This window comes from Larus michahellis, chromosome 2 (assembly GCF_964199755.1).
Source record: "Larus michahellis chromosome 2, bLarMic1.1, whole genome shotgun sequence".
NCBI classification, from domain to species: domain Eukaryota; kingdom Metazoa; phylum Chordata; class Aves; order Charadriiformes; family Laridae; genus Larus; species Larus michahellis.
This window is the reverse complement of record NC_133897.1, coordinates 67050067-67074963: the sequence shown is the minus strand read 5'-3', so window position 1 is coordinate 67074963 and position 24897 is coordinate 67050067. Positions and strand designations below refer to the sequence as shown.

Genomic DNA, 24897 nt, shown 5'->3' with positions numbered 1-24897 from the left:
AGCCTGGCACAGTAATCCCTGGCATGGTGGTATCTGAGGCAGCCTGTGTCCGGACTAATACACAGCTTGATTTTGTAATATTTAGGACTTCAATTCATCTCTATAATTGCAGTCTTTGAATGAGGAGTATGGTAAGTGCACATTGTTTCTAATATTATAGTAGTCTTGATATCTTCTGAAACTTAAACTTCAAAGAGTAAGTTTTCAAACTATTCAAAATAAATTAAACTGTTTTCATAGAGAGTTTATAACTCCAACTACAAGAATTTGGAACCAAGGCTGCCTGCTCTGCGGTGCTTAACTTATTCCATTTTAGTCTTTTGTCTGGAAGCCTTTGTGTACTGTCTAGTAGGGCTGTGCGTGATAGCTTAGATAAACCATGCTGAGGATAGTGTAAAATATTGTTAAAACGATGATAAAAATAGTAACTTGGTACTACACGTTCTTCTTGCTGTGACATTCTCGTCATCCCTGCTTAGCTTGCTGTCAGAAAAAGAAGTCTCTTTCTGTAGTTAGCATAGGAAGGCGTTATCTAGCCAAACGAAGAGTGATCTTGGCTCTAATCTGCCATCATTAGCGCAGTTGGGAGCAAAGGCCTTACTTCAGAGTTGTGCCTACAGGTGAAGGGTTGGGGCATTTATTTCTTTAGTTTGACTTCTTTGGGATTTTTGATACTCTTGGCATAGGAGGTGAGCAGAATCAGGGGTGTTTGTAGTAAAAGCATTGGCCAACCAGAGTCATCAAAACTCCGCTGTGGCACTCCCTGGGCTTCCCATTTCACTCCTGTGCTGCTTCTTGAGAGGAGGACATGCTGCTCCTTGAGAAGAGGACTTCTTCCTAAAGTCCATGCTCTGTATCTCACATAGTTTCAAAAGCTGTTTATGCTGCTTTCGCTCTACCTTTCAAATGCATCTCTTATTTTCTGTAGCACTAATTCCTTTGGGCCACAGCTACATCATTCCAGTGGCTTTCCTAGCCCCATGATCTGCCTAGTTATTAGGCTGTTATGCTTCATTGGTCATCTTGAAAGTCACCTAATAGATGCTTTTGCCAGCTGTTGAGACACCTCATGGAGACAGTGACTAAGAAGAATAGTAAATACATTGGAGTAGAAAGAGGAGGAGAGAGTTCTTTTGTACTGAACAGGCAAAAGTAGCAGTAACACAGTAGATAATTTCAGAAGTGATGTTACTGAGGAGGCCAGTCTTCACAGAGGAAATACAGTCCTATAACTACATCGATTTAGATATATCTAGCCTTAAGTTAAGTGCCTTGCCCTAGTGGCAATATTGGTATGTGTCTGTGGTGGTGGTTGTCTGTCTTTTTTCTTCTCCTAATCTTACCGGCCTTCTCTAGGAGTACAGACCTGTTGTTTTCTCTCAGATGGACTTGGGAAGAAAACAAGAGTTTGTAAGGCATATGTTGCACAAAGTAAATTGGTACGGGGCTGCAAGTGTACCACCTGCAAGATTGCCTTGAAAGCTCTGCTGTCTGGAGAACTCCAAGAAATGCCCTTGCTTTGGAAGAGACTAGTCCAGAGTACATTTCTGCAGGCTTTTCTGGGAGTAGCGGGGAAGGAGTTTGCTTCTGGCTCACCCAAAATTGGTTACACTTGTTCTGCAGTAATGTGCTGAGATGGCTGGGCTGAGCTGTACTGCTCCATGTGGATTTCCCAGCACAGTTGGCATTTGCCAGCAGTCTCTGAGCCCAACAGTTGGAGCCGTGTGCACAGATACCATACTTGCTAAAACTTCCTCTGTATTGGAACAAAAAAACTTTGTTCTCCCGTGCTTGCTTTTATAATTTTGCTTTCTTTTTAATGCTTACAACATTAGCAGTTGTACTGTGAGGAAGAGAGAGGTATATATGTGTGTGCAAGCGTATTTAAGTGTATAAACACACACAAATTAAAATTTTGACAGAGGCTGGTAACAGTGAAGCACAAGTGATGTAAACAATTCTGCATCCTTTTGTAAGAGAAGGTAAAAATGACAAAGATGAGTTAAAGATCAAGGTAATTTTCATAGAATCATAGAATTGTTAGGGTTGGAAGGGACCTTAAAGATCATCTAGTTCCAACCCCCCTGCCATGGGCAGGGACACCTCCCACTAGACCAGGCTGCTCAGAGCCCCATCCAGCCTGGCCTTAAAAACTTCCAGGAATGGGGCTTCCACCACCTCTCTGGGCAACCTGTTCCAGTGTCTCACCACCCTCATGGTGAAGAACTTCTTCCTAACGTCCAATCTGAATCAACCCATCCCTAGTTTTAATCCATTTCCTCTAGTCCTACCATTACCCGACATCCTAAAAAGTCCCTCACCAGCTTTCTTGTAGGCCCCCTTAAGATACTGGTAGGCCACTGTAAGGTCTCCTCAGAGCCTTCTTTTCTCCAGACTGAACAACCCCAACTCTCAGTCTGTCTCATAGGAGAGGTGCTCCAGCCCTCTGATCATCCTCGTGGCCCTTCTCTGGACACGTTCCAGCATGTCCATATCTTTCTTGTAGGGGCTCCAGAATTGGATGCGGTACTCCAGATGGGGTCTCACAAGAGTGGAGTAAAGGGGAAGAATCACCTCCCTCGACCTGCTGGCCACGCTTCTCCTGATGCAGCCCAGGATACGATTTGCTTTCTGGGCTGCTAGTGCACACTGACGGCTCATGTTGAGCCTCTCGTCCACCAGCATCCCCAAGTCCTTTCCTTCAGGGCTGCTCTCAAGCCAGTCACTGCCCACCCAGTATCGGTGCTTGGGATTGCCCCGACCCAGATGGGGGACGTTGCACTTCGTCTTGTTGAACTTCATGAGGCTGGCATGGGCCCACCTCTCCAGCCTGTCAAGGTCCCTCTGGATGGCATCCATTCCCTCCAGCGTGTCAGCCACCCCACACAGCTTCGTGTCATCGGCAAACTTGCTGAGGGTGCACTCTGTGCCACTGTCCATGTCGCTGATGAAGATGTTAAACAAGACCGGTCCCAGTACTGATCCTTCAGGGACTCCACTTGTCACTGGCCTTCACTTGGACATGGACCCATTGACAGACGCTCTTTGGATGTGGCCGTTAAGCCAGTTCTTTATCCACTGAATTGTCAGTCCATCAAACCTATCAGCATGGAGACCAGGATGTCATGCGGGACAGTGTCAAAGGCTTTGCTCAGGTCCAGGTAAATGACGTCAGTTGCTCTCCCCTTGTCTATTGATGTTGTGACCTTCTCATAGAAGGCCACCAGGTTTGTCAGGCACGATTTGCCCTGGGTGAAGCCATGCTGATTGTACCCAATCACCTCTTCATTATTATTCTGCCTCAGCAGTGCCTCCGGGAGGATCTGCTCCATAATCTTACCAGGCACAGAGGTGAGACTGACTGGCCTATAGTTCCCTGGTTCGTCCTTCTTTCCCTTTTTGAAAATGGGGATTATGTTTCTCCTTTTCCAGTCAGCGGGGACTTCACCAGACTGCCATGACTTCTGGAATATAATAGAGAGCGGTTTAGCAACCTCATCCGCCAGTTCCTTCAGTACCCCTGGGTGTATCCCATTGGGTCCCATGCACTTGTTCACTTTCAGGTTCATCAGATGGTCACAAACCTGATCTTCACTTTCAATGGGCGGTTCTTTCCAACCCCTACCCCTGCTGTCTTCTGTGACTCCGGGAGTGTGGCTGAAGCCCTTGCCAGTGAAGACTGAGGAAAAGAAGTCGTTGAGAACCTCGGCCTTCTCCATATCACTTGTCACCAGCTCCCCTGTTTCCTTTCTGAGGGGGCCCACACCCTCCCTAGTCGTCTTCTTACCATTAATGTACCTATAGAAATTTTTGCTGTTTCCCTTGATCTCCTTGGCTAGATTTAATTCTAACTGAGGTTTAGCTTTTCTCGCCAGGTCTCTTGCTGTTCGGACAGCTTCCTTATATGCTCCCCATTCCAGCTGTCCTTTCTTCCACTCCTTGTAAAGCTTCTTTTTGTGTGACAGTGTGTCCAGGAGCTCCCTGTTCATCCAGGCAGGTCTCCTAGCATTCTTTCCTGCCTTCCTCTTTGTCAGTATCGTTTGCGCCTGGACACAGAGAAGGTGATCCTTGAATACTGACCAGCTGTCCTGGGCCCCCCTTCCCTGTAGAGCTTTGTCCCACGGCACTTTGGCCAGCAGATCCTGAAGCGATCAAAGTCTGCATGCCTAAAGTCTACGGTCGTAAGCTTGGAATATATCCTCCTAGTTGCCCTGAGGATCTTAAATTCTATCGCTTTGTGGTCACTGCAGCCAAGGTTATCCCTGAGCCTCACATTGGTCACCAGCCCAGAGAACGAGGTCCAGCATAGCACCATTTCTTGTTGGTTCCTCTACCATTTGGAGGAGGAATTTGTCATCAGTGCATTCCAGGAACATCCTGGATTGCTGGTGCCTTGCTGTGTTGTCCCTCCAGCAGATGTCAGGGTGGTTGAAATCCCCCACAAGGACCAGGGCCTGTAAATGCAAAGCCACTTCTATCTGCCTATGGAGGGCCTCATCTGCTTGGCTCTGCTGGTCAGGTGGCCTGTAGCAGACCCCTACTGTAACATCGCCTTCCCCTATCTTCCCTTTAATCTTAACCCATACGCTCTCAACCAGCTCATCGTCCTTCCCCATATATAAACCTTTGTGGATTTATATAACTGCATTTTTCTCTAAAACGTGTTTTTCTGTCTACTGTGAGACTCCCATAAACTGAAGCTGTGTACAGAGCAAATTACACTGTGGATAGCACAGCAAAGGCTGTCAGCTGCACAGGAGGTGCCCAGGGTATGAGTATTTTGGTTTAGGTTTTCATTCTTACTTGTCCTGTGTGTTGTTAGCAGCAGGGGTAAAACTTTCAGACTAAGTGTAACTTTTTAATTGCTGTTCTTTAAGGTTCACACCATAGTCAATATAGCTGTTATTGGTAATTATCTCTGGTCAAGACCACTGTGCTAAGTAGTATCCAAAGGTTTCCATTAAACCAAACGCCGTAAAATCAGGAGATTTACAAATCAATGGGAAAGACAGGGTGTTATGATTCTGGATTGTTTGACTTTTTTATATATACCAGTGCATTTGTGTGTGGTTTTTTTAAAATAGTTGTAACTAACATGTGTCTCCTAACCTTGTGATTACTAATTCCCTTTGGTGAGGAGGTATAGTGGACCTCATAGGAACTGGAGAGGGAGGGCAGAGCAGTTGCTGATGCTTGGAGGTTGTGGTGGTGTGCTGGGGGACAGTATGGAAGATGAGTGAGAAGCCCTGAGAGGGGGGACATTGCTGGAAAAATTTCAGCCCACTTATGTAAAATTTTTTTGAGAAGGAGTAAGAAGAGTGAGTAATTACCCTGATGGTGGGGAAAATACATGAACTTGATGTGACAAAACAGACACCCAGCATAAGAGATTTTAGAAACTGGTGACACCGTATAAAATGAGGCAAAGAAAACCAAGGCAAGTACTTGCCTTCAAACTAGAGGAGGTGATTGAAGGAGACAGGGATAATGTTGATGTAGAGATTTCATCAGACTTGAGCTTCTAATCTCAGGTTGTTCAACAGTCCTCCACCAAGTACCAAAACCTCCGGAGAGCTTTTAAAGACAAAGGTTCTTTGTATGAATCTTCAAGGTTTATTTGGGTTAGGCTTTCAGCCTTTTTCTCTCCTTAAATATTTGATATTTTTCCCCTTTCACATGAAAATTTACTAGTTACTTTTCGCTAACTAAAGGACTTTGTGCTGGGGCTTTACGGAGAGTCAAATACTAAAAGGGTTGGCTCTATTGAAACTCTGTCTTCAGTCTAGATGTGTCCAAGGAAAGGCACTGTATGGGCCAAAGGATGTCAAAAATGGATTTCATTACATGACAGTAATTTGTTTAGTATAGGCTGGGGTGATATTTTCAGAAGGTTCAAGACCCTCTGGAATATTTTGCTCCCATCCTAGAAGTGCTAGAGATGAAGAAGTGACGGTATTTGGGTACTACCTACTGTGAAGGCCAGATGACAATAGCCTGTAGATAGGAATGTTGTACGGTAAAGGCACATGAAGAGATGCTCAGGTACTGTGGTGACAGGGCTGTGCAGATACTTAAAAGTACACAGAGAGGCAGAAATTCCTACATCACAGGCTTGAAGGAATGGAGACAGGGAATGGTGATACTAGCATCTTTCTAGAGACTATGCAAGATGGTGAATTCCTTTTTTTTTTTTCCTCAAAAGGAGAGCGATTTGGATCAGAACCAGAACCAGAAGTTTTCGGTGCTAAGCTCTCACTTATTCCCTTTTGTACTATGAGCGAAACATAAAAAGTCCCTTTTCAGCCCCAGTGAGTGTAAAAAATGCTGGCTTCAGACAGCATTTTGCAGGTTTCTATCGCTTCTTAAGAAAGGAAGAAAGAAAATGTAAATCCATCAGTTCTTACTGTCTGTCTCTAGTGCTGCTTCCATTCTCCTTTCTGGATGGAAAGAAGAAAGTGTCTAGCTGGATATGTAGTTGATGAGAGTGAGAGAAGTTGTGGATAGCCCAGTAACAGTCATGTGGAGCCTTCCTGCTCTTGTCACCCCAGTTATTTTGTGGGCGACCTGTGGGGTACGCAGAAATTTGAGAACAGAGGATTGGTGAAACCCACCTGCTGGATGGGAGCTGCTTGGAATGAGCAAGGTGGGGAGTGCCAGCCAGTGTGCTGCTCTAATTCTGCTGCTGTCTTGAGATGAGGCATCTGAAAACAGGATTGCCAAGGAGACAGATAACACCTGAGGCAAGTGCCTGAGGATTTGCTGCAGCTGGGGAACTGCAAGCCTAGAAGTCTCCTTTTCAGAATGCACTACCTGGCAGGTGCCTCCCAAATCCTCTTCAGAGGACACGGCAAAATTTATTTATTTTAAGATGATACTGCTGAGTGCAGTGCCTGTGTAGAGCTTAGAGCATTCACTCAAGATGTTAAAGGTCTGAGTTAATTTCTCTTGTCAGCCTGGGGATACAAGTCTGCATCTTGCAGCGGTCCAAAGAGTTGCCCTTGTTGCCAGGCTGTGATGAGGAGGGGCATCATATTTGCCTGCTGCTCAGAGCTGAATCCCTTTTACAGCAGAGACCAGAAGCTTCTTGAGACAAGCAGAAGAGCAAGCAAGGGGGAGCCTGCCGTACTGTAGTCCAGTGGTTAAAACCCACAGGCAGGGCAGAGAGTTGTAGGTTTGTGGGTTCCAGCTCCTGCATCCTCGAACTGTGTGTACATTTTACAGTAAACAGACCATAGATAATAAGCTGAAATAATTCCCAGCCATGACTGCGTTTTGTAACTGTTCCAGGTTGGCTGAATTACCATTATCAGGCTCTTTCACAGCATCTAAGCCCTTAGGTTTTGGATTCCAGTGTTGTTGAGGGAGGCATTTGACATCTGACTGCTCAGGCTGGAGTCCTTTGATCGTGCGCAGAAGTAGACTGTGACAGGAACAGTCAGGTCAAGTGGGCAGGCGCTGTGGTCCAGAGTTAGATGATAGAAATTGGAGGTTCTTTGAACAGCAGTCTCCCAAAGCACAAGCCTTGGCTGTAACCCAGGGAGAGGAGGATTAACTACCCAAGCATCTGCTTCAAAAGGCACTCAGAGTAGAGAGTGTCCAGCATGCTCTTCGAATGAGTTAGTGAGCAGTGTTTTTCATACAGGAGGTGAAAGGTTTGATTATGGGAGGCAATTTGGGTGAATGGCTATGAATTAATGGTGTTTATACGGAGCGGAAGGGAACACAGTAAAAAAACCAGTAGCCTTCATAAAAAGGAAAGAGTTCATTTCCTTGGTGAAGCTATACAAAGGGCTCAAATGCAAACTCTCCCACCTCGTAAAGACAGGGAATGTAAATTGCAAGCTCTTAATTGACCTCAAATGCAAGAAGGAACCAAACAAAAAGTGGGAACTGGGTCAAATGGTAAAAGACAAGTATAAGTGAGTGTAGCACAAGGATGTATGTACAGAATTAGAAAGGTCAAGGCACAAAATAAGATGCAACTAGCAAGAGAAATTGAGAGCTACAGTAAATAATTTCTAGGATGTCAAAGTCTTTGCTTCACTTTCCGAAAAGGAACTAACATGGTAGCTGACTTGGTATAAAATGCTTCTTAACTAAAAATAATGTAACTGTGTCATCCTTAAGTGAAAGTTGATACAGTGGACTCTTTTGTGTGTCACTTGGCATCTATCCCACATCAGAATCTTTAATTTTCTACTTGTATTTTGGCCTGACTAGTGCTAACCATGATTATTTGCAATACTGTCTCTGCCTGCTTTACATTTTTCATATCTGACATGCAATGTGCCTCCCAGAGGAGGTCTTTTAATCTCGTCTTTCTTCACCCTCAAGCTGTTTAGACTTTTCTCCAGTCAGTGCACAAAGAAGCTGCTGAGCTGCACCTTCCCCCAGCATCAATAGGATTTGCCAACATAAATCTCTCATCTATCAGTGGATTAACATGTTTAAAATGCAACTCACTGAGTGGATTAAAGAGCTCAGGGATGGGTAATAAGATATAGTACCTTTTGCTGCAGTAATGCCAATTCAGATCAATCCAGGATGTTAGTGACTGGGAGTTACATTTGAACTGCATCAACTGAGTACGGTTACAAACTCAAGTCATTAATTCCTTTCTGGAATGGGGAGCTAGTGAATGGAGTGAGCTGTGCAAGCAGTGCCTTCCCATTTCAGGGAATAGAAATATATGCACCCAGATTTAACTTGGACAGATTTTAAAATGTTTGGTAGAAAAAAAAATTGTGATGCAGTGGGATTTCTTGTTTCATCCTTTTCAAGAAAAGGGGTGATGTTTGCTAGGGAAGGAGGGGCAAAAATCCCAGTATCTTCTTTATTATTCATAATTTTCTTAAAATGTGGATAAAGTTTGCAATAATATTTGTAACTTTGTTCAGTTCTGCACCTCAGGTGATATGGCCCAGTGCACTGATTGGTGTCCTCTGGCTATCTTCTTGGGACAGTTGTGGCTACCTCTGCCGCTCCCCTCTGCTGCAGACTGCTCTGTATGGAGGAGTATGGGACTGGTCTGCACACACATGTGGATTTTGTTCTGTTTTTAAAACTCCTGTTGTTGTTTTTTTTTTTTTTAAGGGACAGTTCCCTTTTGTTCTTCAGCATTTAAAAGCCTTTTTTGCATATACCTGTTACAGTACTCAGCACAACCAACATTTTTGTCTTTAGAAGTATATAGCTGCTATTACAGAACTAATGTGTTTGGACTCCCTTGAGAAGGGAGCCACTTGGAAAAATGAGCCACAGTTTATTTCCAAACCTTGAAGTGATGGGTATGTGATTTTTTTTCCTTCTGAATTTTTGAAACCATTTGTCAGAGAAGATAAGCTTCAGCCGTTGTTAAAAAGAAGCAATCATGTGGCAAAACAGTTTAGCAGTTCAAGTAAGGGCCAGAGAAACTGTGACCCATATGAAAGGTCAGGTATGCCATTCTCTACATTTTTTTTTTTTTTTAAGTTCAGTCATTCTTTTACTTCTTCCTGGAAGTAGTTGGTAATGCAGAGTTTGGTGATGTGTAGTGTCCTAAAATAGATTTCTGCATTTGGAAAATATATCTGTTAAGTAGAGCAATTAGTGATTGTGTATTGGGTTGTTTTTAAGATAATTCAGGTGTTTTTCTGTAAGGCTATTACCAAGGTTATAATTGTTCTTACTTCATTTTAGAATCATAGAATGGTTAGAGTTGGAAGGGACCTTAAAGATCATCTAGTTCCAGCCCCCTGCCATAGGCAGGGACACCTCCGACTAGACCAGGTTGCTCAAAGCCCCATCCAGCCTGGGATGGTTCCCTTCTTTCAGGAAAACCTTACCAAGCAAAAGTTATAGCAGAAACTAGAACTCACTCATAACCTAGTATAGTGAAATGGAGACTATATAGCATCATGATAGTTATGAACAAAAGAGAATCCCAGTTTCTTTCCTGTGCTTATAATTAACTCCTGCTTCAGCTGAAGTCCTGTTTCACACGATAGTTTTCTCATCTGTGTATGTAATTATAATAGAAATAATACTTAAGATTTTCAGACAAAAGATGATGAGTAAATTATCATCATTACCAGATTTCTTGGCTGCCTAATACTAGGTTCAGGGATGTTTGTACATATGTGAATGGAAATGGACTTCAGTGCAGCAGTACTGAATACGCACATGAACAGCTGGCATAGCAGGAGGTAATTGCGTGTTTAAATGTTTGCATGGGTCCATGAATTTTGTAGCTGGCCTCACGGTAGCTGTGTGAATGTTGACTTTTTTGTTCCATGAAATTCCAAAACTTTCGCACACTGATGTTGATTTAGTTCTTTCATTTCTATAATGAAAATAAATTTGGGGAAATAAGGATTTGGTGTACAGGAATGGGTATTTTAAATAGGATCTTTGACCACGTGGAGAACACAAGAGGAGAAACACAGTGTATGCAGGGCAGCCCTGACAGCTGGTGGGAGGGTTTAATGACTGAAGGACCAAGGGTCCTGCATGTCCAAGGTAGCACGGCAACCAGATCCAAACTAACCCTGGCAAGTCTGGGATTTGAGGTGTAATGACTATATAGCTATCTTGAAAGCCAAGGTCTCTTCTAGGACTGGAACTGTCTGGAAGAGTGTGCTTCATGTGTTCTTGCCTATTGCTGCCACCAGTTGCTAGTTTTCAGGTATTGGCCTGAGGCAGTATCCGTTGAACACGGTTCCAAAGTTGAATGACCCTTGCTGGAAAGTAAATGCAAGTTTTCTGCCCAGCGCTTGCCTTTTTAAGGGTTGAAAGCCAGTGCATTAGGTGTCTGTAAAGAAACTAAAGGCTGTGTGAGAACACCTCAGAATCAAGCTTTAAAAAATAATCTGGTAAAAGCAGCAGTTATGTCTTACTCAAAAGCCCTCAGTAGCTCTCCTTTTCTAGAATGGAGGTTGCTTTTTTAAATGGCTTGTAACCTCATTGAGTTTTTCTTTCTCTTTATCCCCTTTTCTTCTACTCATTATTATTCTGTGTCCATTGTAAGCCCAAATGCCTCTGTCCCAGAGAGCATCTCTTGCTAATATAACAGTTGCATAGTGCCAGATTAGTTGTTTTGGGTCAGTTGATTTGCTTGGTATTGCTCATGAAACTGTCAAAATTAGTGTGAATTTACTCTGTTATGCCTCTTGCTATTTTATGTTATGCAGATGTAGATCAGGCAAAGTGAAAGAAGTGGGAGTTTTGGGTGTCTCTTATTCCTTTTACCGTATTCTCGTTGACTCTGCTTCTCTCCAGAAAATGCAATAGAGATAAATTAAAATCGATAATGTTTTCCCGCCTTTGCAGTTGTGGTTGTCTTGTGCCTTCTTTTTTCTGCTTCATTCTGTTTTGTTCTTCCTTCATCTCCACAAAGGAAAGCCTTCACAAAGCTCCAGAAATGCGCGATGGGCTGTGCCAGCAGCGGGTCTACCTTTATTTAGTTTTGTGTCCCTGAATTCTGAGGCTGAGGAACCACTGCCATAGAACACTGAAGGTCAATGTTACAGTGACAACGGCTTTGCCACAGATTATTTAATTTGTTTCTGAGTGATGGCTGACAATGCTACACAGTGGGCATGGCTCCTGGCCAGTTTTGCCTTGCTCTCTGTGTGGCAAAGTAAAATGATTCAGCTGGATGCAGTCAGTAGATGTCTTGAGGCATGGGTTTGCCAAGTATTAAAAAGGGGAGGATAATTAATAAAGAGTGTCTGAGCACCAGACGGATAATGACATGAAAGTGTGAAAAGATGCAGAAAATAAAACTATTATTTGGCATGTATATGTATCCTTAGGCAGCTAAGTGCCTGTGCAGATTTATTCCCCTTTCACTGAATTTGTTGTTAGTGTTAATCAGCAGATGTCAATGTCTTTCTTGCCTGAATTAACAGTAGGACTTTTTTTTGTAGCATTCTGTACTACTGCTGAGGAGGCAGCGACAAAAATCTCCTGGTTACGTGCCGGTGTATTGCACATATTTGGGATGGTTGTAACAACCCCATTAGAACAATGGTTCATCGTCTTGATAATTAACAGAATCCAGTTGGTCTGATACAGGTGTTTTTAACTTGAAGTGCTTTTAAGAAAGGAAGACATGAACAGCACCTTCTAATGAACAGTTCTTATTATTCGAAATTAGGTTGTTATCTTGCTATACAGTAAATGCTAATGGGTCATGTATTTTACTATTCATCAAGAAGATAGCTACGTATCTTCCAGTGGTATGCTGTTAATGTGCCAAACAAATGGCACGGTTGGTTTGTTCTTTCTCTCAGTCTCTCAAGAGAGGATTTTGCGTTTTGTGGTATAGTGTTTTGTTCTGATGGACGTAGAAATGGGTGTGCACCCTGCAATCACTGGCAAAGGCAAGAGCGAAGCACATTTTGCCCTTGGAGTGAAATGTGGTGATGTCTGTGGGAGGGTGTTGTTCCAGGGGGGATTCTTGTTGCAGTCTTGCACCTATCTCAGTAAAGCTCTTCCAGCTGCACGTGGCAGCTTGCCCTTCACTGCAGGCAGCTGCACTGCACCAGGGAACAGAGCTGCGGACTTTAGGTGACCTTCTCAGCAGCATGGATTGAGGCAGTTTGAAGGTAGACATAATGACCTAAGAGAGAGAGCACTTGCATTGATGTGCTTAGGGCCTTTACTTAGTATGGTGAAGTTTTTTGTGAAACACTTGCTATGCCAACTCTGCTGGAGTCATACCCAGAGTTCTTCATGTTTGATACCTGAAAGTCAGTGCTTTCTCTTTAAAAGTCATCTTTGTAAGTACTTTGGTAGCTAGCAAGTCTTTGTTTTATTGTTTCTATATTGAACATCCCCACCAAAAAATGTTTTCCAAATCAAATGTTTTTTATTTTTCATTTTTCGTGTTCGTTTTGTTTTATGAGTTTTTGTTTGGTTTGTTTGTTTGGTTTGTTTTTATTTTTTTGAATAGTTTCCCTTGTTTTCTGCCTTCCCTGCCTCCAAAGACTTGACAGTAGCTCCCTCCTGCTTCCCAGTTCTCAATTCCACCTTGATTAACTCTGAGTCCAGTTGGGAAAACATATTTTATTCTTCTTCCATTCCTATTCTGTTGCAGATTTTGACTTGAACTATTTTTGGCATTGGAGCAAGTTTACAGACTACGTGCAGTGTGTCCTGACCTTCACTTGTGTGACCGGTTACATCACTTACCTCTGGCTTGACTCATCTCTCTTTGTGGAAACGCTGGGCTTCCTTGCAGTGTTCACCGAGGCTATGTTAGGCGTTCCCCAGCTCTACCGTAACTACCAGAATAGATCTACAGAAGGAATGAGGTACGGTGTTTGTCTTACATAAAACAAGTAAGTGTGTGCATGTGTGTGTAGGTCAATCTTTGTGTAGTGTGGGAGTACTTTCCTAGATAGGGCAATGGCATCTTTCTAAATTTTACTTGAAAATACAGCAGCCGTCAGAGTAGATTGTCAGCTGGAGCAGCACTGCTGAAGGCCGTGGAAGCTCTGTTACACCTCTGAGGTCTGACCCATTGTCCAAGTCCAGCTGGACAGTTCGAAGGTGAAACAGTTTTTAGTAAAATAAACATGTAAAACTACTGCTGTTGCCATTAGCAACTCAACTCAAGCTGTGCTCCACTGGTAATTAGAAACGGACTAAAGAAATCTTGTGTATCAAAAGTAATAAAGAGGGAGAAAATACTTTGAGCCTGCAGTGAATAACTGTCAGTGTAACTTACATATTAGCTCACCACTTTTTCTCATGTATCTACTCATCACCTTCTTGTAATGCGTTATTATGTAAGTAGCAAATGACATCACTATTTGTTTTGTGTAAAAGTTTGTAACTCACATTTAAAAATGCTCAAATGAGATGTTTACAGTCATGACTGTGAATCCTTCTGTAAACAAATGAGGAACAGAAATAATCTTGTGCCCACTGCTGGGGTGATAAACGAGATTATCTTTTCATACAGTGTACTGGATATCTCAATAATAACACTAAGATTTCCAAATTGCAAAGGCAACTTGTAAAGCTTTTTGAGAGAGAAATCGTTTCCTGTGGTGCATCTGTGCACTGATCTACAGAAACAGTACAGCAGCAAATTCAGTTCCCGGCGTGCTGTGATCATTTGTGACTCTTAACTGTCTTCTCTTTCATTGTTTTGACACGACTTCTCTTTCCTTGCTTTTAAACTTGCTGGGATACTTTTTACTTTGGTCAAAACAAGTAACCACTCCCCAACACCCCCAAACCAAAGCAATTCTGTCCTTTGTTGACATTTTTCCCTTCACTTGCTGGGCTTAGAGACACTTACACTAGCTACTTTAAGTTCTTTTCTAGGTTGAAATGTTGATGAGGGCATGTTCAGAAATCTGCATTGATGCTTAAGGCATTTTCTGACTGGGAGCCCCTTTGTTACAGAGTCAGGATTTACTTCGAAAATATTGGGTCATTTTTCATGCACACTGCTGCCTTGGAAAATTCTGTACTTGTGATATTCAGAAGGCAATTTACCTACTAGACCTTCATGCTCTGGTTTGACTTTTCCCTTTCTGTTTTTTTATCTGTGAGTCATAATGCCATAATGCCACATAATGATAGTTGCTGCCAAATAGTCTTTTGCTTTTCCATAGCTCCTCTCTGGGAACCTGAGTTTTAGTTTTCCAATTTCCTGTGTATGCTATTTAGCAAAAGGGAAAAAAACCCCTTTATGCTTCACAACAACACTTTCTTTGTAAAGCATTAAGTCCAGAATTGCAGAATTCTCGTCTAAAACTGCTTGTCAAGAGAGTGGTGTGTTTAGTCAACAGAAAATAGCATAAAAGCTATTGTTCCCTTGTCATCAAACAGAACCAGGTCCAGCGATAGCCACCCTCCTTTTTGGCTGTGTTTACAGGTGTCCCAGCATGCATTCCCCTCTCTGGTTCTACTCTTGAAGCACTACTTTGTATGGCATTGCACATTGATGGGTCTGAGGACTGATGAGACAATACACAGATTATGCTGCTTTACTGCAGTTGGTACTCCTTTTTCAGGTTATATTGCAGTTTTATATATGTTGCAGGTAGCATGTATAGTTTCTAGCACTGTGCAATCCTGAGTTGAATTCATGGTCTCTTAAGGATTACCAGGCTGTTCCTACTGTGCGAGTGACTTCAGCTAGTGTATTACCTTCTGTTGAAGGAGCTCTTGGAAATATTTCCTCTGAACTTCCCTTCCTGTGCCTGCTTCTCTTTCTAAAAGCATGTTAGAGGAGGGACCCCAGTCCTGGACGCACTGAAGGGAGAATATAACAGTCCAGCCAGGCTACTCATAGGACTAAGTTTATGACTTACATGGATATTTACCATATAGGGGCTAGTTGATGCCCACTGTTCTGTGCAGTTATTTGCTTCTCAGTGCAGAAATAACATGCATGTGGATGGTTGCACTGTCTGAAGCAACTGAACTGGTGATCCTCTGCCCATCAGCTGGGCCATAATGGCTGGCTGCCAGACATGCTCTTAGCAAGCCTCAGTGGCAAAGCAGAATAGATGAGTTTCGAGTGTCTTTGTGTCGTTAAGCTTAATGGAGAGAGCAGTAAGAATGAAGCTGTTCTATTTAGTGACCTTTTGGACGATTATCACATCCTGGTTGGAGGCAGTAACTTCTTAAACCATAGCTCTGTCACCTGTGGTGCATGAGTGAAGCCCAAGTCCCTGATAAACATCACAGGCTTTACTACCGCCAGAGAAGGAGTTGTTTGGAGGACCTTGTGGCTTGGCTGAGAAATGCAGCACAATGCATCTCTCTCTGAATTGGGGAAGAACAGGACATAGCAGTTGATATGTTGTCTATTTCTACTTTAGCAAATAATTCCTTTCCTAAATGTAAATTGACAAAATAGAAATGGAGAATAAGATGCGGCCACATCTGATCAGGGTATCCTGACAGACTCCTCAAACATTACGTTGTTTCTGAAAAAGGCAACAAGCAAATAACCCCGCAGCACGTCCCCCATTCCCACAGCACCCCTCTCACAATCACCCCTTTCTGTTTAAATGAGAAGTTGAAGACATCTCATGCTTGAGGTGGAAATAATTTCCTGATAAACTTGGAGACCAGAGGCCATGAGAGAGGTAAATGGGACAAGTGACTGCGGTGGCATGCAGGATACCCTTTGGGAGTCTGTTGTGAAAAGGGTACCATCATCTCGCTTCTGTATTTCAATCTCTTACTGCCTGAAAAGTCCCCTACTGAAAATGTGCTCAGTGTCTGTCCAGTCACCTAGTAAAAGAGTAATTTAATGACATTAATTGTTGTAGGGATGGATTAGAATCATTAATATGATTATGTTTGCATTAGAAGAAGGAGGAAAGCAACCTCAAAACTTAAGAGCTTTGGAATAGAGGACGCATCCTGTTATATGGGGGAAAAAAAGTCATTATGAGGTTAAAAGATTGCTTATCACTTGTAAATTTATTTTACATTGTGTGGTAAAATATTTCAAGATTTTGACACCAAACACAACCCCTCTCTCCCATCTTCCAGGAGGTAGAGATGCTGACTCTGCTACAGTTTGGATCTGATGCTCCTCGTGTTATTAACTGTTCTTGCTTTGTGACAAAAACCATACAGACAAGAACTTCCTCTGTCATTTATCTTTGTGTCCCCACTCCTAAGGTGCTTGCTTTCCAGTCTCTTTCCACTTCTAATAAACTGCAGTCATGAGAAAAGGTAGTGTTCAAGATGAGGCAGTGGAGATGGAGGGAGGGTTGGCTCTTGGCTCTGGCAGCCGTGCTGCTGCTGCACCCAGAGGTAGGTCAGTTCATTGTGAAAATCTCATCCTTGTGGGGACAACAGCTTTTGTGGAGCTCCTGCAGGGGGGAAGTGTGTGCTTTTGTGCAGGGGTGGGAAGAACCTCATCTCTGTGTGAGTCACAGGCTCATGCAGGCACTGGTGTTATTATGCAGTCATCATAATCCCATCAGACCTCCCTACACCAACGGAGTAGGGTGGAAGGTGGTCCTCTGTATGTCTGTGACAGAAGTGTAGGTGTGCTGTCCTACCCAAGGATGTGTTAACCCTGGGACTGCACAAGGGTGGGTTTGCTCCAGGGCAACCTGTTGTGTTGTCTCTCTGCTGCCCTGTCCTGCTCTGCTCTGGAAAAAGCAAGTGCCCTTTGCTGAAAGTTTTTCACAAAAGCTCATCAAAATCACTTGTCAGTGACTCTTTTTGACTGTCAGCTGCTGCTCCAACCACATGGAGCAACGGTTTCTTTTCAGTCAGTGCTTGGAGTTTAGAGCCACTGGATGGCATATCTCCCCAGGTCCAACAGAGGTCTGACAGTAGGACTGAGCTGGGCTGCGTACCTTGGAGTCTCAGAAGCCTCAGTCCAGGTGATACCCAAATGTGCCCATCAATGGTTAACTTGGAAGCATGTGGGCCCAATAAGCAAGGTCCTCTTGCAGTCGTTGTTGTTGCAGAGCTCCTGGTGTGCACCGTTGTCTCTTCCCCAGCTCCACGCTGGGCACGAGGCAGCACTGCCCAGCACGTGCTGTGCCTGGCTCGGGGCTACAAGCCTTGCTACAGGGGTGGGGGGGGACAGAACCAGGGCAGGCCAGTGTCACCCTTTTGTGAGCTGTTTCACAGGTCTCTCTTCTAGCCGGTGGCCAGTTTGCAGGCTGCTCGAAAGGTGCCTCCTTTCTGCACATCTCCAGCTGCCGCGTTTGGCTGACATGGCGTCAAAGGCTCAAAACTTCGCCACCCAGGGACAGCCAGCACAATCAGTTACTATGTTTATGTGTTGATATGAGCCTGTCTTGAGAAATCTGGCCTGAAAAGGCTGAATGAGGAAAATCTCAGTATTGCATTCAATCAGATTATTGTGTGATGAAATAAAGAAAATAATATTTTAGTCCCGCCTGTGGCAGTACTGGGTCGGTCACTGTGATTATCCTGTTCTAAAAACCACGAGTCATGGAAGGAGAATCACTCTACGTTCATTGTCTCAGAAGCTGCTGGAGCCAAGAGAGCTTTTCCATTCAGAAGTGTTTTATGAGGTACGCTGCAGCTGTGAGCAGGCGTTTATCTGAAATGTATCCAGTGAACTAAGTGTAAAGAGGTTTGAAAGAAAGAAATTATATTAAATATATATCCTGTGATATTATTTCCTCTTTTCTCCTATAGGTAATACTAAAAATACTAGGAGACACTATTTCTTAGGGAGATAAAATTTTGTTGTGGGGTGCTTTTATTTAGTACTGCTCTATAGCTTTTTCCTTTATGACACGTGCAGCTCTCTATATCATTTTTTAATAGCAGCTTTTGACTTCTGAGGATAGTGTTTGTCCTAGAGACGAATCTTGGCTTTATTCAAACTCTGTCAAGATTAATGTGAGCTGCTAGATTTTTCTGCCTATATTGGATTAACCGATGAACAGATGTAGAAGGCTTTATTCAGGACTCGCTAACCAATGTCTGGCCACCTCCTCTAGCAAGACTTCAGATTTAAGGAGATTGGGGAAGTGCTCTAAAAATGCCACTGCTGTGGTTTCTTGGGATTTTTTAGCCGGAGGGAATTTTTGAATAGTGAATATGTAAAACAGCTCCACTGAGTTACTTCCTTTGGAGTTCTGCTGTTTAAAAGAAAAAAAAAAACCCTAAACTAGAAAGAATTAGAAAGAGTTGTGAATGTTTCTACTTCGGCACTAACTATGCATTAGCTTCTTAACAAAAGAATACATTTAGTTCCATTGAAAAGAGATGTTAGATGCAATTGACATCTGTTACAGTAACTTTGTTACATACCTGTGCTTCTTGGGGCAGGTTCAGTAAAGGAGAAAGAGAAAATAACTGGAAAAGGACTTAAAAAGTGCTAAAAAGAAGGAAAGTTAAAAGAGGCTGATGCAGGCAATGGCAGTATTGATTTTGTGGGTTTTTTTTCCCAGCTCCTGTTTCTCACTGACAAAAATCATATGGATGAGAGCAAAATCAAAGAAATAGGAGTAGGGATAATGGATGCCTACATGAGAGATTTCCTTTTCTGAGTATGCCATATACATAAAGCAGACACTGGCAAGTACAGTGGTGGCCTGAGCTAGTAGTGCATTGTGTCTCATCCCTCCTGGGACTAACCCCAAGGAGGCTGTGTCTACTCTTATTCTTAAAATAGTAGCTGCTTTATATATTAAGCAGTCAAAATAGAGAAGGTGGAAGAGGGGTACGGGAAGTGGGGGCCATTTAGGGTTTTTTTAATAAAAAAGAATGGCTTTGTGCGTTCAAATCATCTGACCCAACTGAAAAGCAGTTTTTCATTACAGAAAGCATTGTATAGAGAATCATAAGGGACTAAGTTATAAAAGAGAAAGTGGTTTTCAAGAGAGTAATTAGGAACTAAAAGGTAAATGGTGAAATGGTAAATGGCAAATGCAGAAATCAAGGTCTTAAGAGTGAGCCAAAAATACATTGGGTAAATGGAAAATTATTAGCATTACTTAAAAGTGGTTTGTACTTATACTTGATGTTGTACAGGCCATTTCTTAGTTTCACTGCCTTTCCTGTTGCACTAAGTTAATCAAAACTGTCTGTCAGTGTGCTTACAAATTGCCTATTTTAAACTGTTCTTATCATTTTCTGTAGTTCTGTGATTGTATTCATTTGTCTTCCTAAATGCTCTTCTTTTCTACTTAGTTCTTCAGTTTTCTCCATGGGTCTGCAAAAATCATTGTCATTGCTTCTGTGGCTCCAGCCAGCATTCATACAATTTTCTGGAGAAGTTTTGCGCGTTCCATTGTTTTGCTTTGGTGACGTTTCTTCTTTCACTACTGTGGTCACTGATTATCTGGTTACTGTTGTTCTTTACGATGGCCTTTATATAAAACAGTCTAGATTTTCTTTTTTTTTTGGACTTTGCATACACATCCAGGTTTGCAGGAGTTTGGGGAGTAGTCAGTAGACAATATTCATGATGGGATGGACCAGGTTTTGTTACAACTGTAAGGCTTACCACTTACAGCATCTCTTCTGTCTTCCCCTTTTCATTTCTGATTCTAAGAGATACCAGGAACATCGGATTCCCTTCCTGATTCTGTCTGTTTTAAAGTTAAGAGGTTGAAGAAAGTGGTCTCTAGTCCTCAGCAGATTTCTAGTTTCTTCTCCCTTTGAAGTGTTACTACATCAGGAAAATAAACAAGCTTGGTCTCTCTTTAGTGCACTCAGGGTGAGGGCAGAGTCCTGTCAGCATGTGAACAGCTAGATTGAAAACATTTTGTTCTGATCCCAGGAAGCAAACAGATTCTCTCCTCTTCTCCACACCCTCTTTTCAATTACAGCAAACCTGTGATCAGTGCTCCAGGTTCAAGGACCTGCACTTTCTGCTTCAGTCTCTGCAGACATGTGGCCTGTGGGTTGCTGTGCTGGGGTCAGCACAGCGTTCATCTCCACGCTTTCCTCCTGTGTCTCCCCAGAGCTGTTCTCTCAAGGCCTGCAGCAGCACAGTATGAGGCTCCAAAGACAGTTATTTCTGCCCTGTGCATTCAACACATTTGAGAATTTCAGGAACTGAAGGAAGAGGCAGGTGGAACAACCCAGGAGGGAGTGGGAGACCTTCCTTCCCTCACCCTCCCAGCACTTCCGGCAGTGTGAGCAGCAGTATCTGCTTCCCTTGAGCATCGTCCAGATTGTAGCACGGTGTGGACTGTTAAAGCTCTTGTACATATTGAACCTCTTTCTCATTTCTCTTCCCCTGGCACCTCATCCCATCAGTTCAAAAAGTAAACTCAAAGCAAACAACTTCAAACCAAAAGCATTCATCTTTTGCAAATAGTTCAAGGCTTCTTTACAGTAAGAGGAATAAAGCACTGCTAGCATGTCTAATCAGTGCTCTCTTCAGTTGGTGCTTTTCTCTGTGCCCTGAAAATTTGAAATACAAGATAAATTTTATTGTACTTCTGTTACAAAAATGTTTTATTAAGTTTAGGCACTCCATTTTCTTTTGGCAAGGCAGTGTCACGCAAGGTATTTTGCATAGTTAAGGTCAGGTCTTGCCAAATCACAAAAGGTCAGAGTTGAGCTTATCATGAAGGCACCTGAGAGATTAAAGTTTTCTGAAAATGTCTTTTTCCTCAGTTACCTAACAAATTTAGGAGCAGAAGTGCCTTGATTCTTGAAATTCCAGCACCTGTATTGTTTTGCCAGAGTTCACTGCAGCCAGTTGTGAAAGTGAGATAAGTTATCTGCTTCTGTGGTTGCAGAATTGTCTCCCTCAGTGCAGTAGGACTGAGTGGGATTAGAAATATGAAATGGAAATAAAATGGGATTTGGAGAAATGTAGATTAAGGTGCAAGGATGCAAATATCCGTAATACTGACTGTGATGAAGATCTGTAAAGTGAGCAGAGTGCTGAGCCATTTAAGTGGTTAATAGATGAGCTAGAACAGCAGGAAAAGGAGGTTGGTGGAACTTAGGCTGGGAAGTGACTTTGCAGGGTGGACCCAAAAGACTGTTACAAGGTGACCTGCAATGGTGCATTTGGTCCTCTGCTCTTCAGACAAAGAGGGACAAGAAAACAGAAGAGTGGGAAGTGCAGTGACTAACATGTTGGATGATGTGCCCAAAAACAGACAGGGGAGGAAGGACTTGTAGTATTCTTGAGTGGGATGCAGAAAGAAACAAAACTTGGTGTCAGAAAAAGCTGTTTCAACAAGGCTCACAGGTAGGGTTTTAATTTGTTCTGGGGAGGATGGCTGGGAATGATATATGTCCACATAAGGGAATGGAATTGTATGCCAAGCAAGATGTCCTGGCGTTGTCAGGAAAGCTTACAGGGTAGTGGTGGAAGCCCTGTCCCTTCAGATAGTAAGTCTTGTATTAGAGAATTTCCTAAAACAGGATTCATGGTGTACAAAGGGGCAGATGGCAAGAGTTTGGGAATGAAGACAGGCTAGGGAACGTCTGTCCTTTTTGAACTGCAAAGACCCTAGTTGGACTGAACTTTTAAGATTTGTGTCATGCTGCTGTGCATGGGATGTGATTGTGATGCTTTTATTTCCTCCCCGCAGCATTCAGTTGTCCACAGCAGGGCTTTAAAGCACCGCTCTGCAACCACTGTGGGTCAGCGCTAATGCTGCACGTGGGAAGTGGCTCAGAAAGCATTGGTTTGTGGTGGCGCCTTCTGACACAGCGCAGCCTTCCCGCTGGGCTTTGCTTTGAGAAACAGCACAGGTGTGTGCTGCATCACTGTCATCATGAACTTCACTTCTGTACCTCTGCGCGCACACGTGCAGGTGGAAGGAAAGGGGAAAACTTAGCATTTCGTGTGAAGACTTAGGCGCTGACATACCTTCATGTAGAGCTTGCAAGGTGGTTATTTCCTTATAATGCTAAAGCGGTTTTGAGAAGAATGTGAGCTTCAATTCTTGGAAAAATCTTACCTTATTTCCAGGCAGTAAGCTGACTGGAAGGTAGGACTTTGTCCCCAAGTGATCACTCTTATTTTACACCCTCATTTCTCCAGTGTTTTCTTAGAATGTGAGAAGCATTTTAGTATCTGAAGGATGTAATTAATTCACGAAAAGTAATGACTGTAATGTCATTAGATTTTGTCCTCGGGGGTGCTGGCTTTGGAGACAACCACTGAACCCTAGCAAGGTAAGCACTAGAGCCAGCACTGTTACCTTGTGTATGTTGAACAAAGTGATAATTACAATTCTTGAATTGGAATACTAAAGGTGTGCTCAGGCTATCTACGGGTTACCATATGAAGATGAAGGGAAAAACGTACTCAGATTACCTCAGGTTAAATTGGATGAAGAGTCTGGTGATTTCTTTGTTGTCTAGGGCAGGAAGAAAGGAATATTTAAAAGCGTTATGATTTGAGCTTTGGTATACACAGCTGTGCTGAAGCAAAGCTCTATATCCTCCCATCTTTTTATTACCTTTCAAATTGAATGTGTCCGAAGTTATTTAGAACTAGAGAATAAAATACACTGAATAGCATTCCACCGGGACATTTTGCCATCTCTTAGCCCTGGCCCTGCAGGGTGTAGCAGCAGTGTCCCTCCTGGCAGCGGGCAGGCCAGCAGCCGGAGTGTTGGGGGGCCAATTCGCCCTGCAGGGAGGCGAGCCATGGGAAGGAGTGCTGGTTCCTGGGATTTGCTGATGACCAGCTGCATGGCGGAAGGAGCGTGGGAACAGCCCTTTTGCCACCCACACCGTGGTGTGGGGTCCCAGGGGTGGCAAGGTGACTGGTTCAGCTAGCTGTGCCAAGTGGCCGGAGTAGATGGGCAGCATGAGAGCATCTAGAGCAGCATTAGCCAGCAGCTGTGCCTGCAGCTCCATTGATTGTAATGTCTTAAGCAGGAGGTGAGAGACAGGGAAAGGGGGACAGATCACAGAATCACAGAATGGTAGGGGTTGGAAGGAACCTCTAGAGATCATCTGGTCCAACCCCCCTGCCAGAGCAGGTTCAACTAGAGCAGCTTGCACAGGAACACGTCCAGCCGGGTTTTGAGTGTCTCCAGAGAAGGAGGCTCCACCACCTCCCTGGGCAGCCTCTTCCAGTGCTCTGACACCCTCAAAGTAAAGAACTTCCTCCTCATGTTTACATGGAACTTCCTGTGCTCAAGTTTGTGCCTGTTACCTCTTGTCCTGGAGGAGGACAAGAACAACTTAATGAGTGAGATGCTGAAGGTGGTGTAATTTAGGTGTGCTTTGCACCATTTACATTAAGCTGACACTGCTGTGTGCACTGGCAGTGACTGTATTACTACGACCACTGCAGGGCATGATTTGGTGCCCTGGCACCTGAGGAAAGCTGCTCCCTGTCATGGCAGCAGATCTTGAAGCTTCCAAATCCACCAGCAGCAGAAGCAGAGCCCGTCTCATATGTGTTCACACCACATGTCTGAGCAGAGCTAAGCTTTGCAGTCTGGCCAGCATCCATTTATGTCTCCTGGTAGGGAGGGCACCGGTGTGCATTGTGGTTCAAGTCTTTCCTCCGATCCACAGAAGAGATTTATTTTCACACCTGCTGCACAGACTTAGGGTGTTTGTGGCTGCTAAGACTGTCCTGGTTCCGGTGGGGATAGGGTTAATTTTTCCTGGTATTCCATGCCATGTGAGCCACGCCCACCCTGAGCTGCCGGGGGAGGGGGCAGGAAGTTGCTGCTTAAAAGCGGGCTGGGGCGTCCCGGGTCCGGTCCGGCCGGCGAGCGGCGGGGAGCGGCGGTTCCGTAATCGCGTTTGTATATTCCCCTATCCGTGTTGTTGTTGTTGTTTGCCTGTTCCCTTTACTGTCCTGTTAAACTGCCTTTGTCTCAACCCAAGAGTCTTGCCTTTTCTTACGATCCTTCCTGTATTAGGAAGGCGCGAGCGAGCGGCACGTGGTTCTTTGTTGCCGTCTGAGGCTAAACCACTACAAAGACCTACTGCCCTTCTTTCTGCAGCATAAGTTGTAGACTACTAGAAATATTTTATAGCTGTTAAGAGTTACCAGTTTCTGGACCTGCACAGACTAACTTTAGGCATAGCTGCTTGAAATAGCCAGAGGCCATACCAGTGATCCCAGACTATCCACCAGCCCCATGCTGCATGTCTTGTAGTTTCCCTTTAACTCTCCTTTGACAGACATGTTCTAACAAATAGTGGCTTTTGGGCGGGTATGCTAAGCAGGGTCAAAATGCCTGACACCCTGCCACTCTTGAGAGTTTAGAAAACTGATGTTCATGAGGAAAAATAATTGACAAATACCTGTTTACCCTATTTTTCCATAAAACTTTTTGTGGTACCCATTGCTCATGGATGGGGCTTTAACTCAACTGCTTTAGCTTGGTTCCAGAGATCCAAAATACATGCTGGATCTCTCTTGCATTGCTCCTCTTAAGTCCTGCTAGCCTTGTGCAGCTGGACAAATGGTTCCCTTTGGAGATGGTCAGCGCTGCT

General features: G+C 43.6%; 1 protein-coding gene across 2 annotated transcripts in view; it reads left to right on the top strand.

Annotated features, from left to right (window-relative positions):
• The window catches only part of SLC66A2 (solute carrier family 66 member 2), a 70673-nt gene that overhangs the window by 34195 nt on the left and 11581 nt on the right, over positions 1-24897 (top strand). For both annotated transcript variants that reach the window (XM_074575783.1, XM_074575782.1), the window contains one exon: positions 13079-13295. In XM_074575783.1, coding sequence (XP_074431884.1) covers positions 13079-13295 — 217 coding nt within the window. The remainder of the gene's footprint in view (positions 1-13078; positions 13296-24897) is intronic.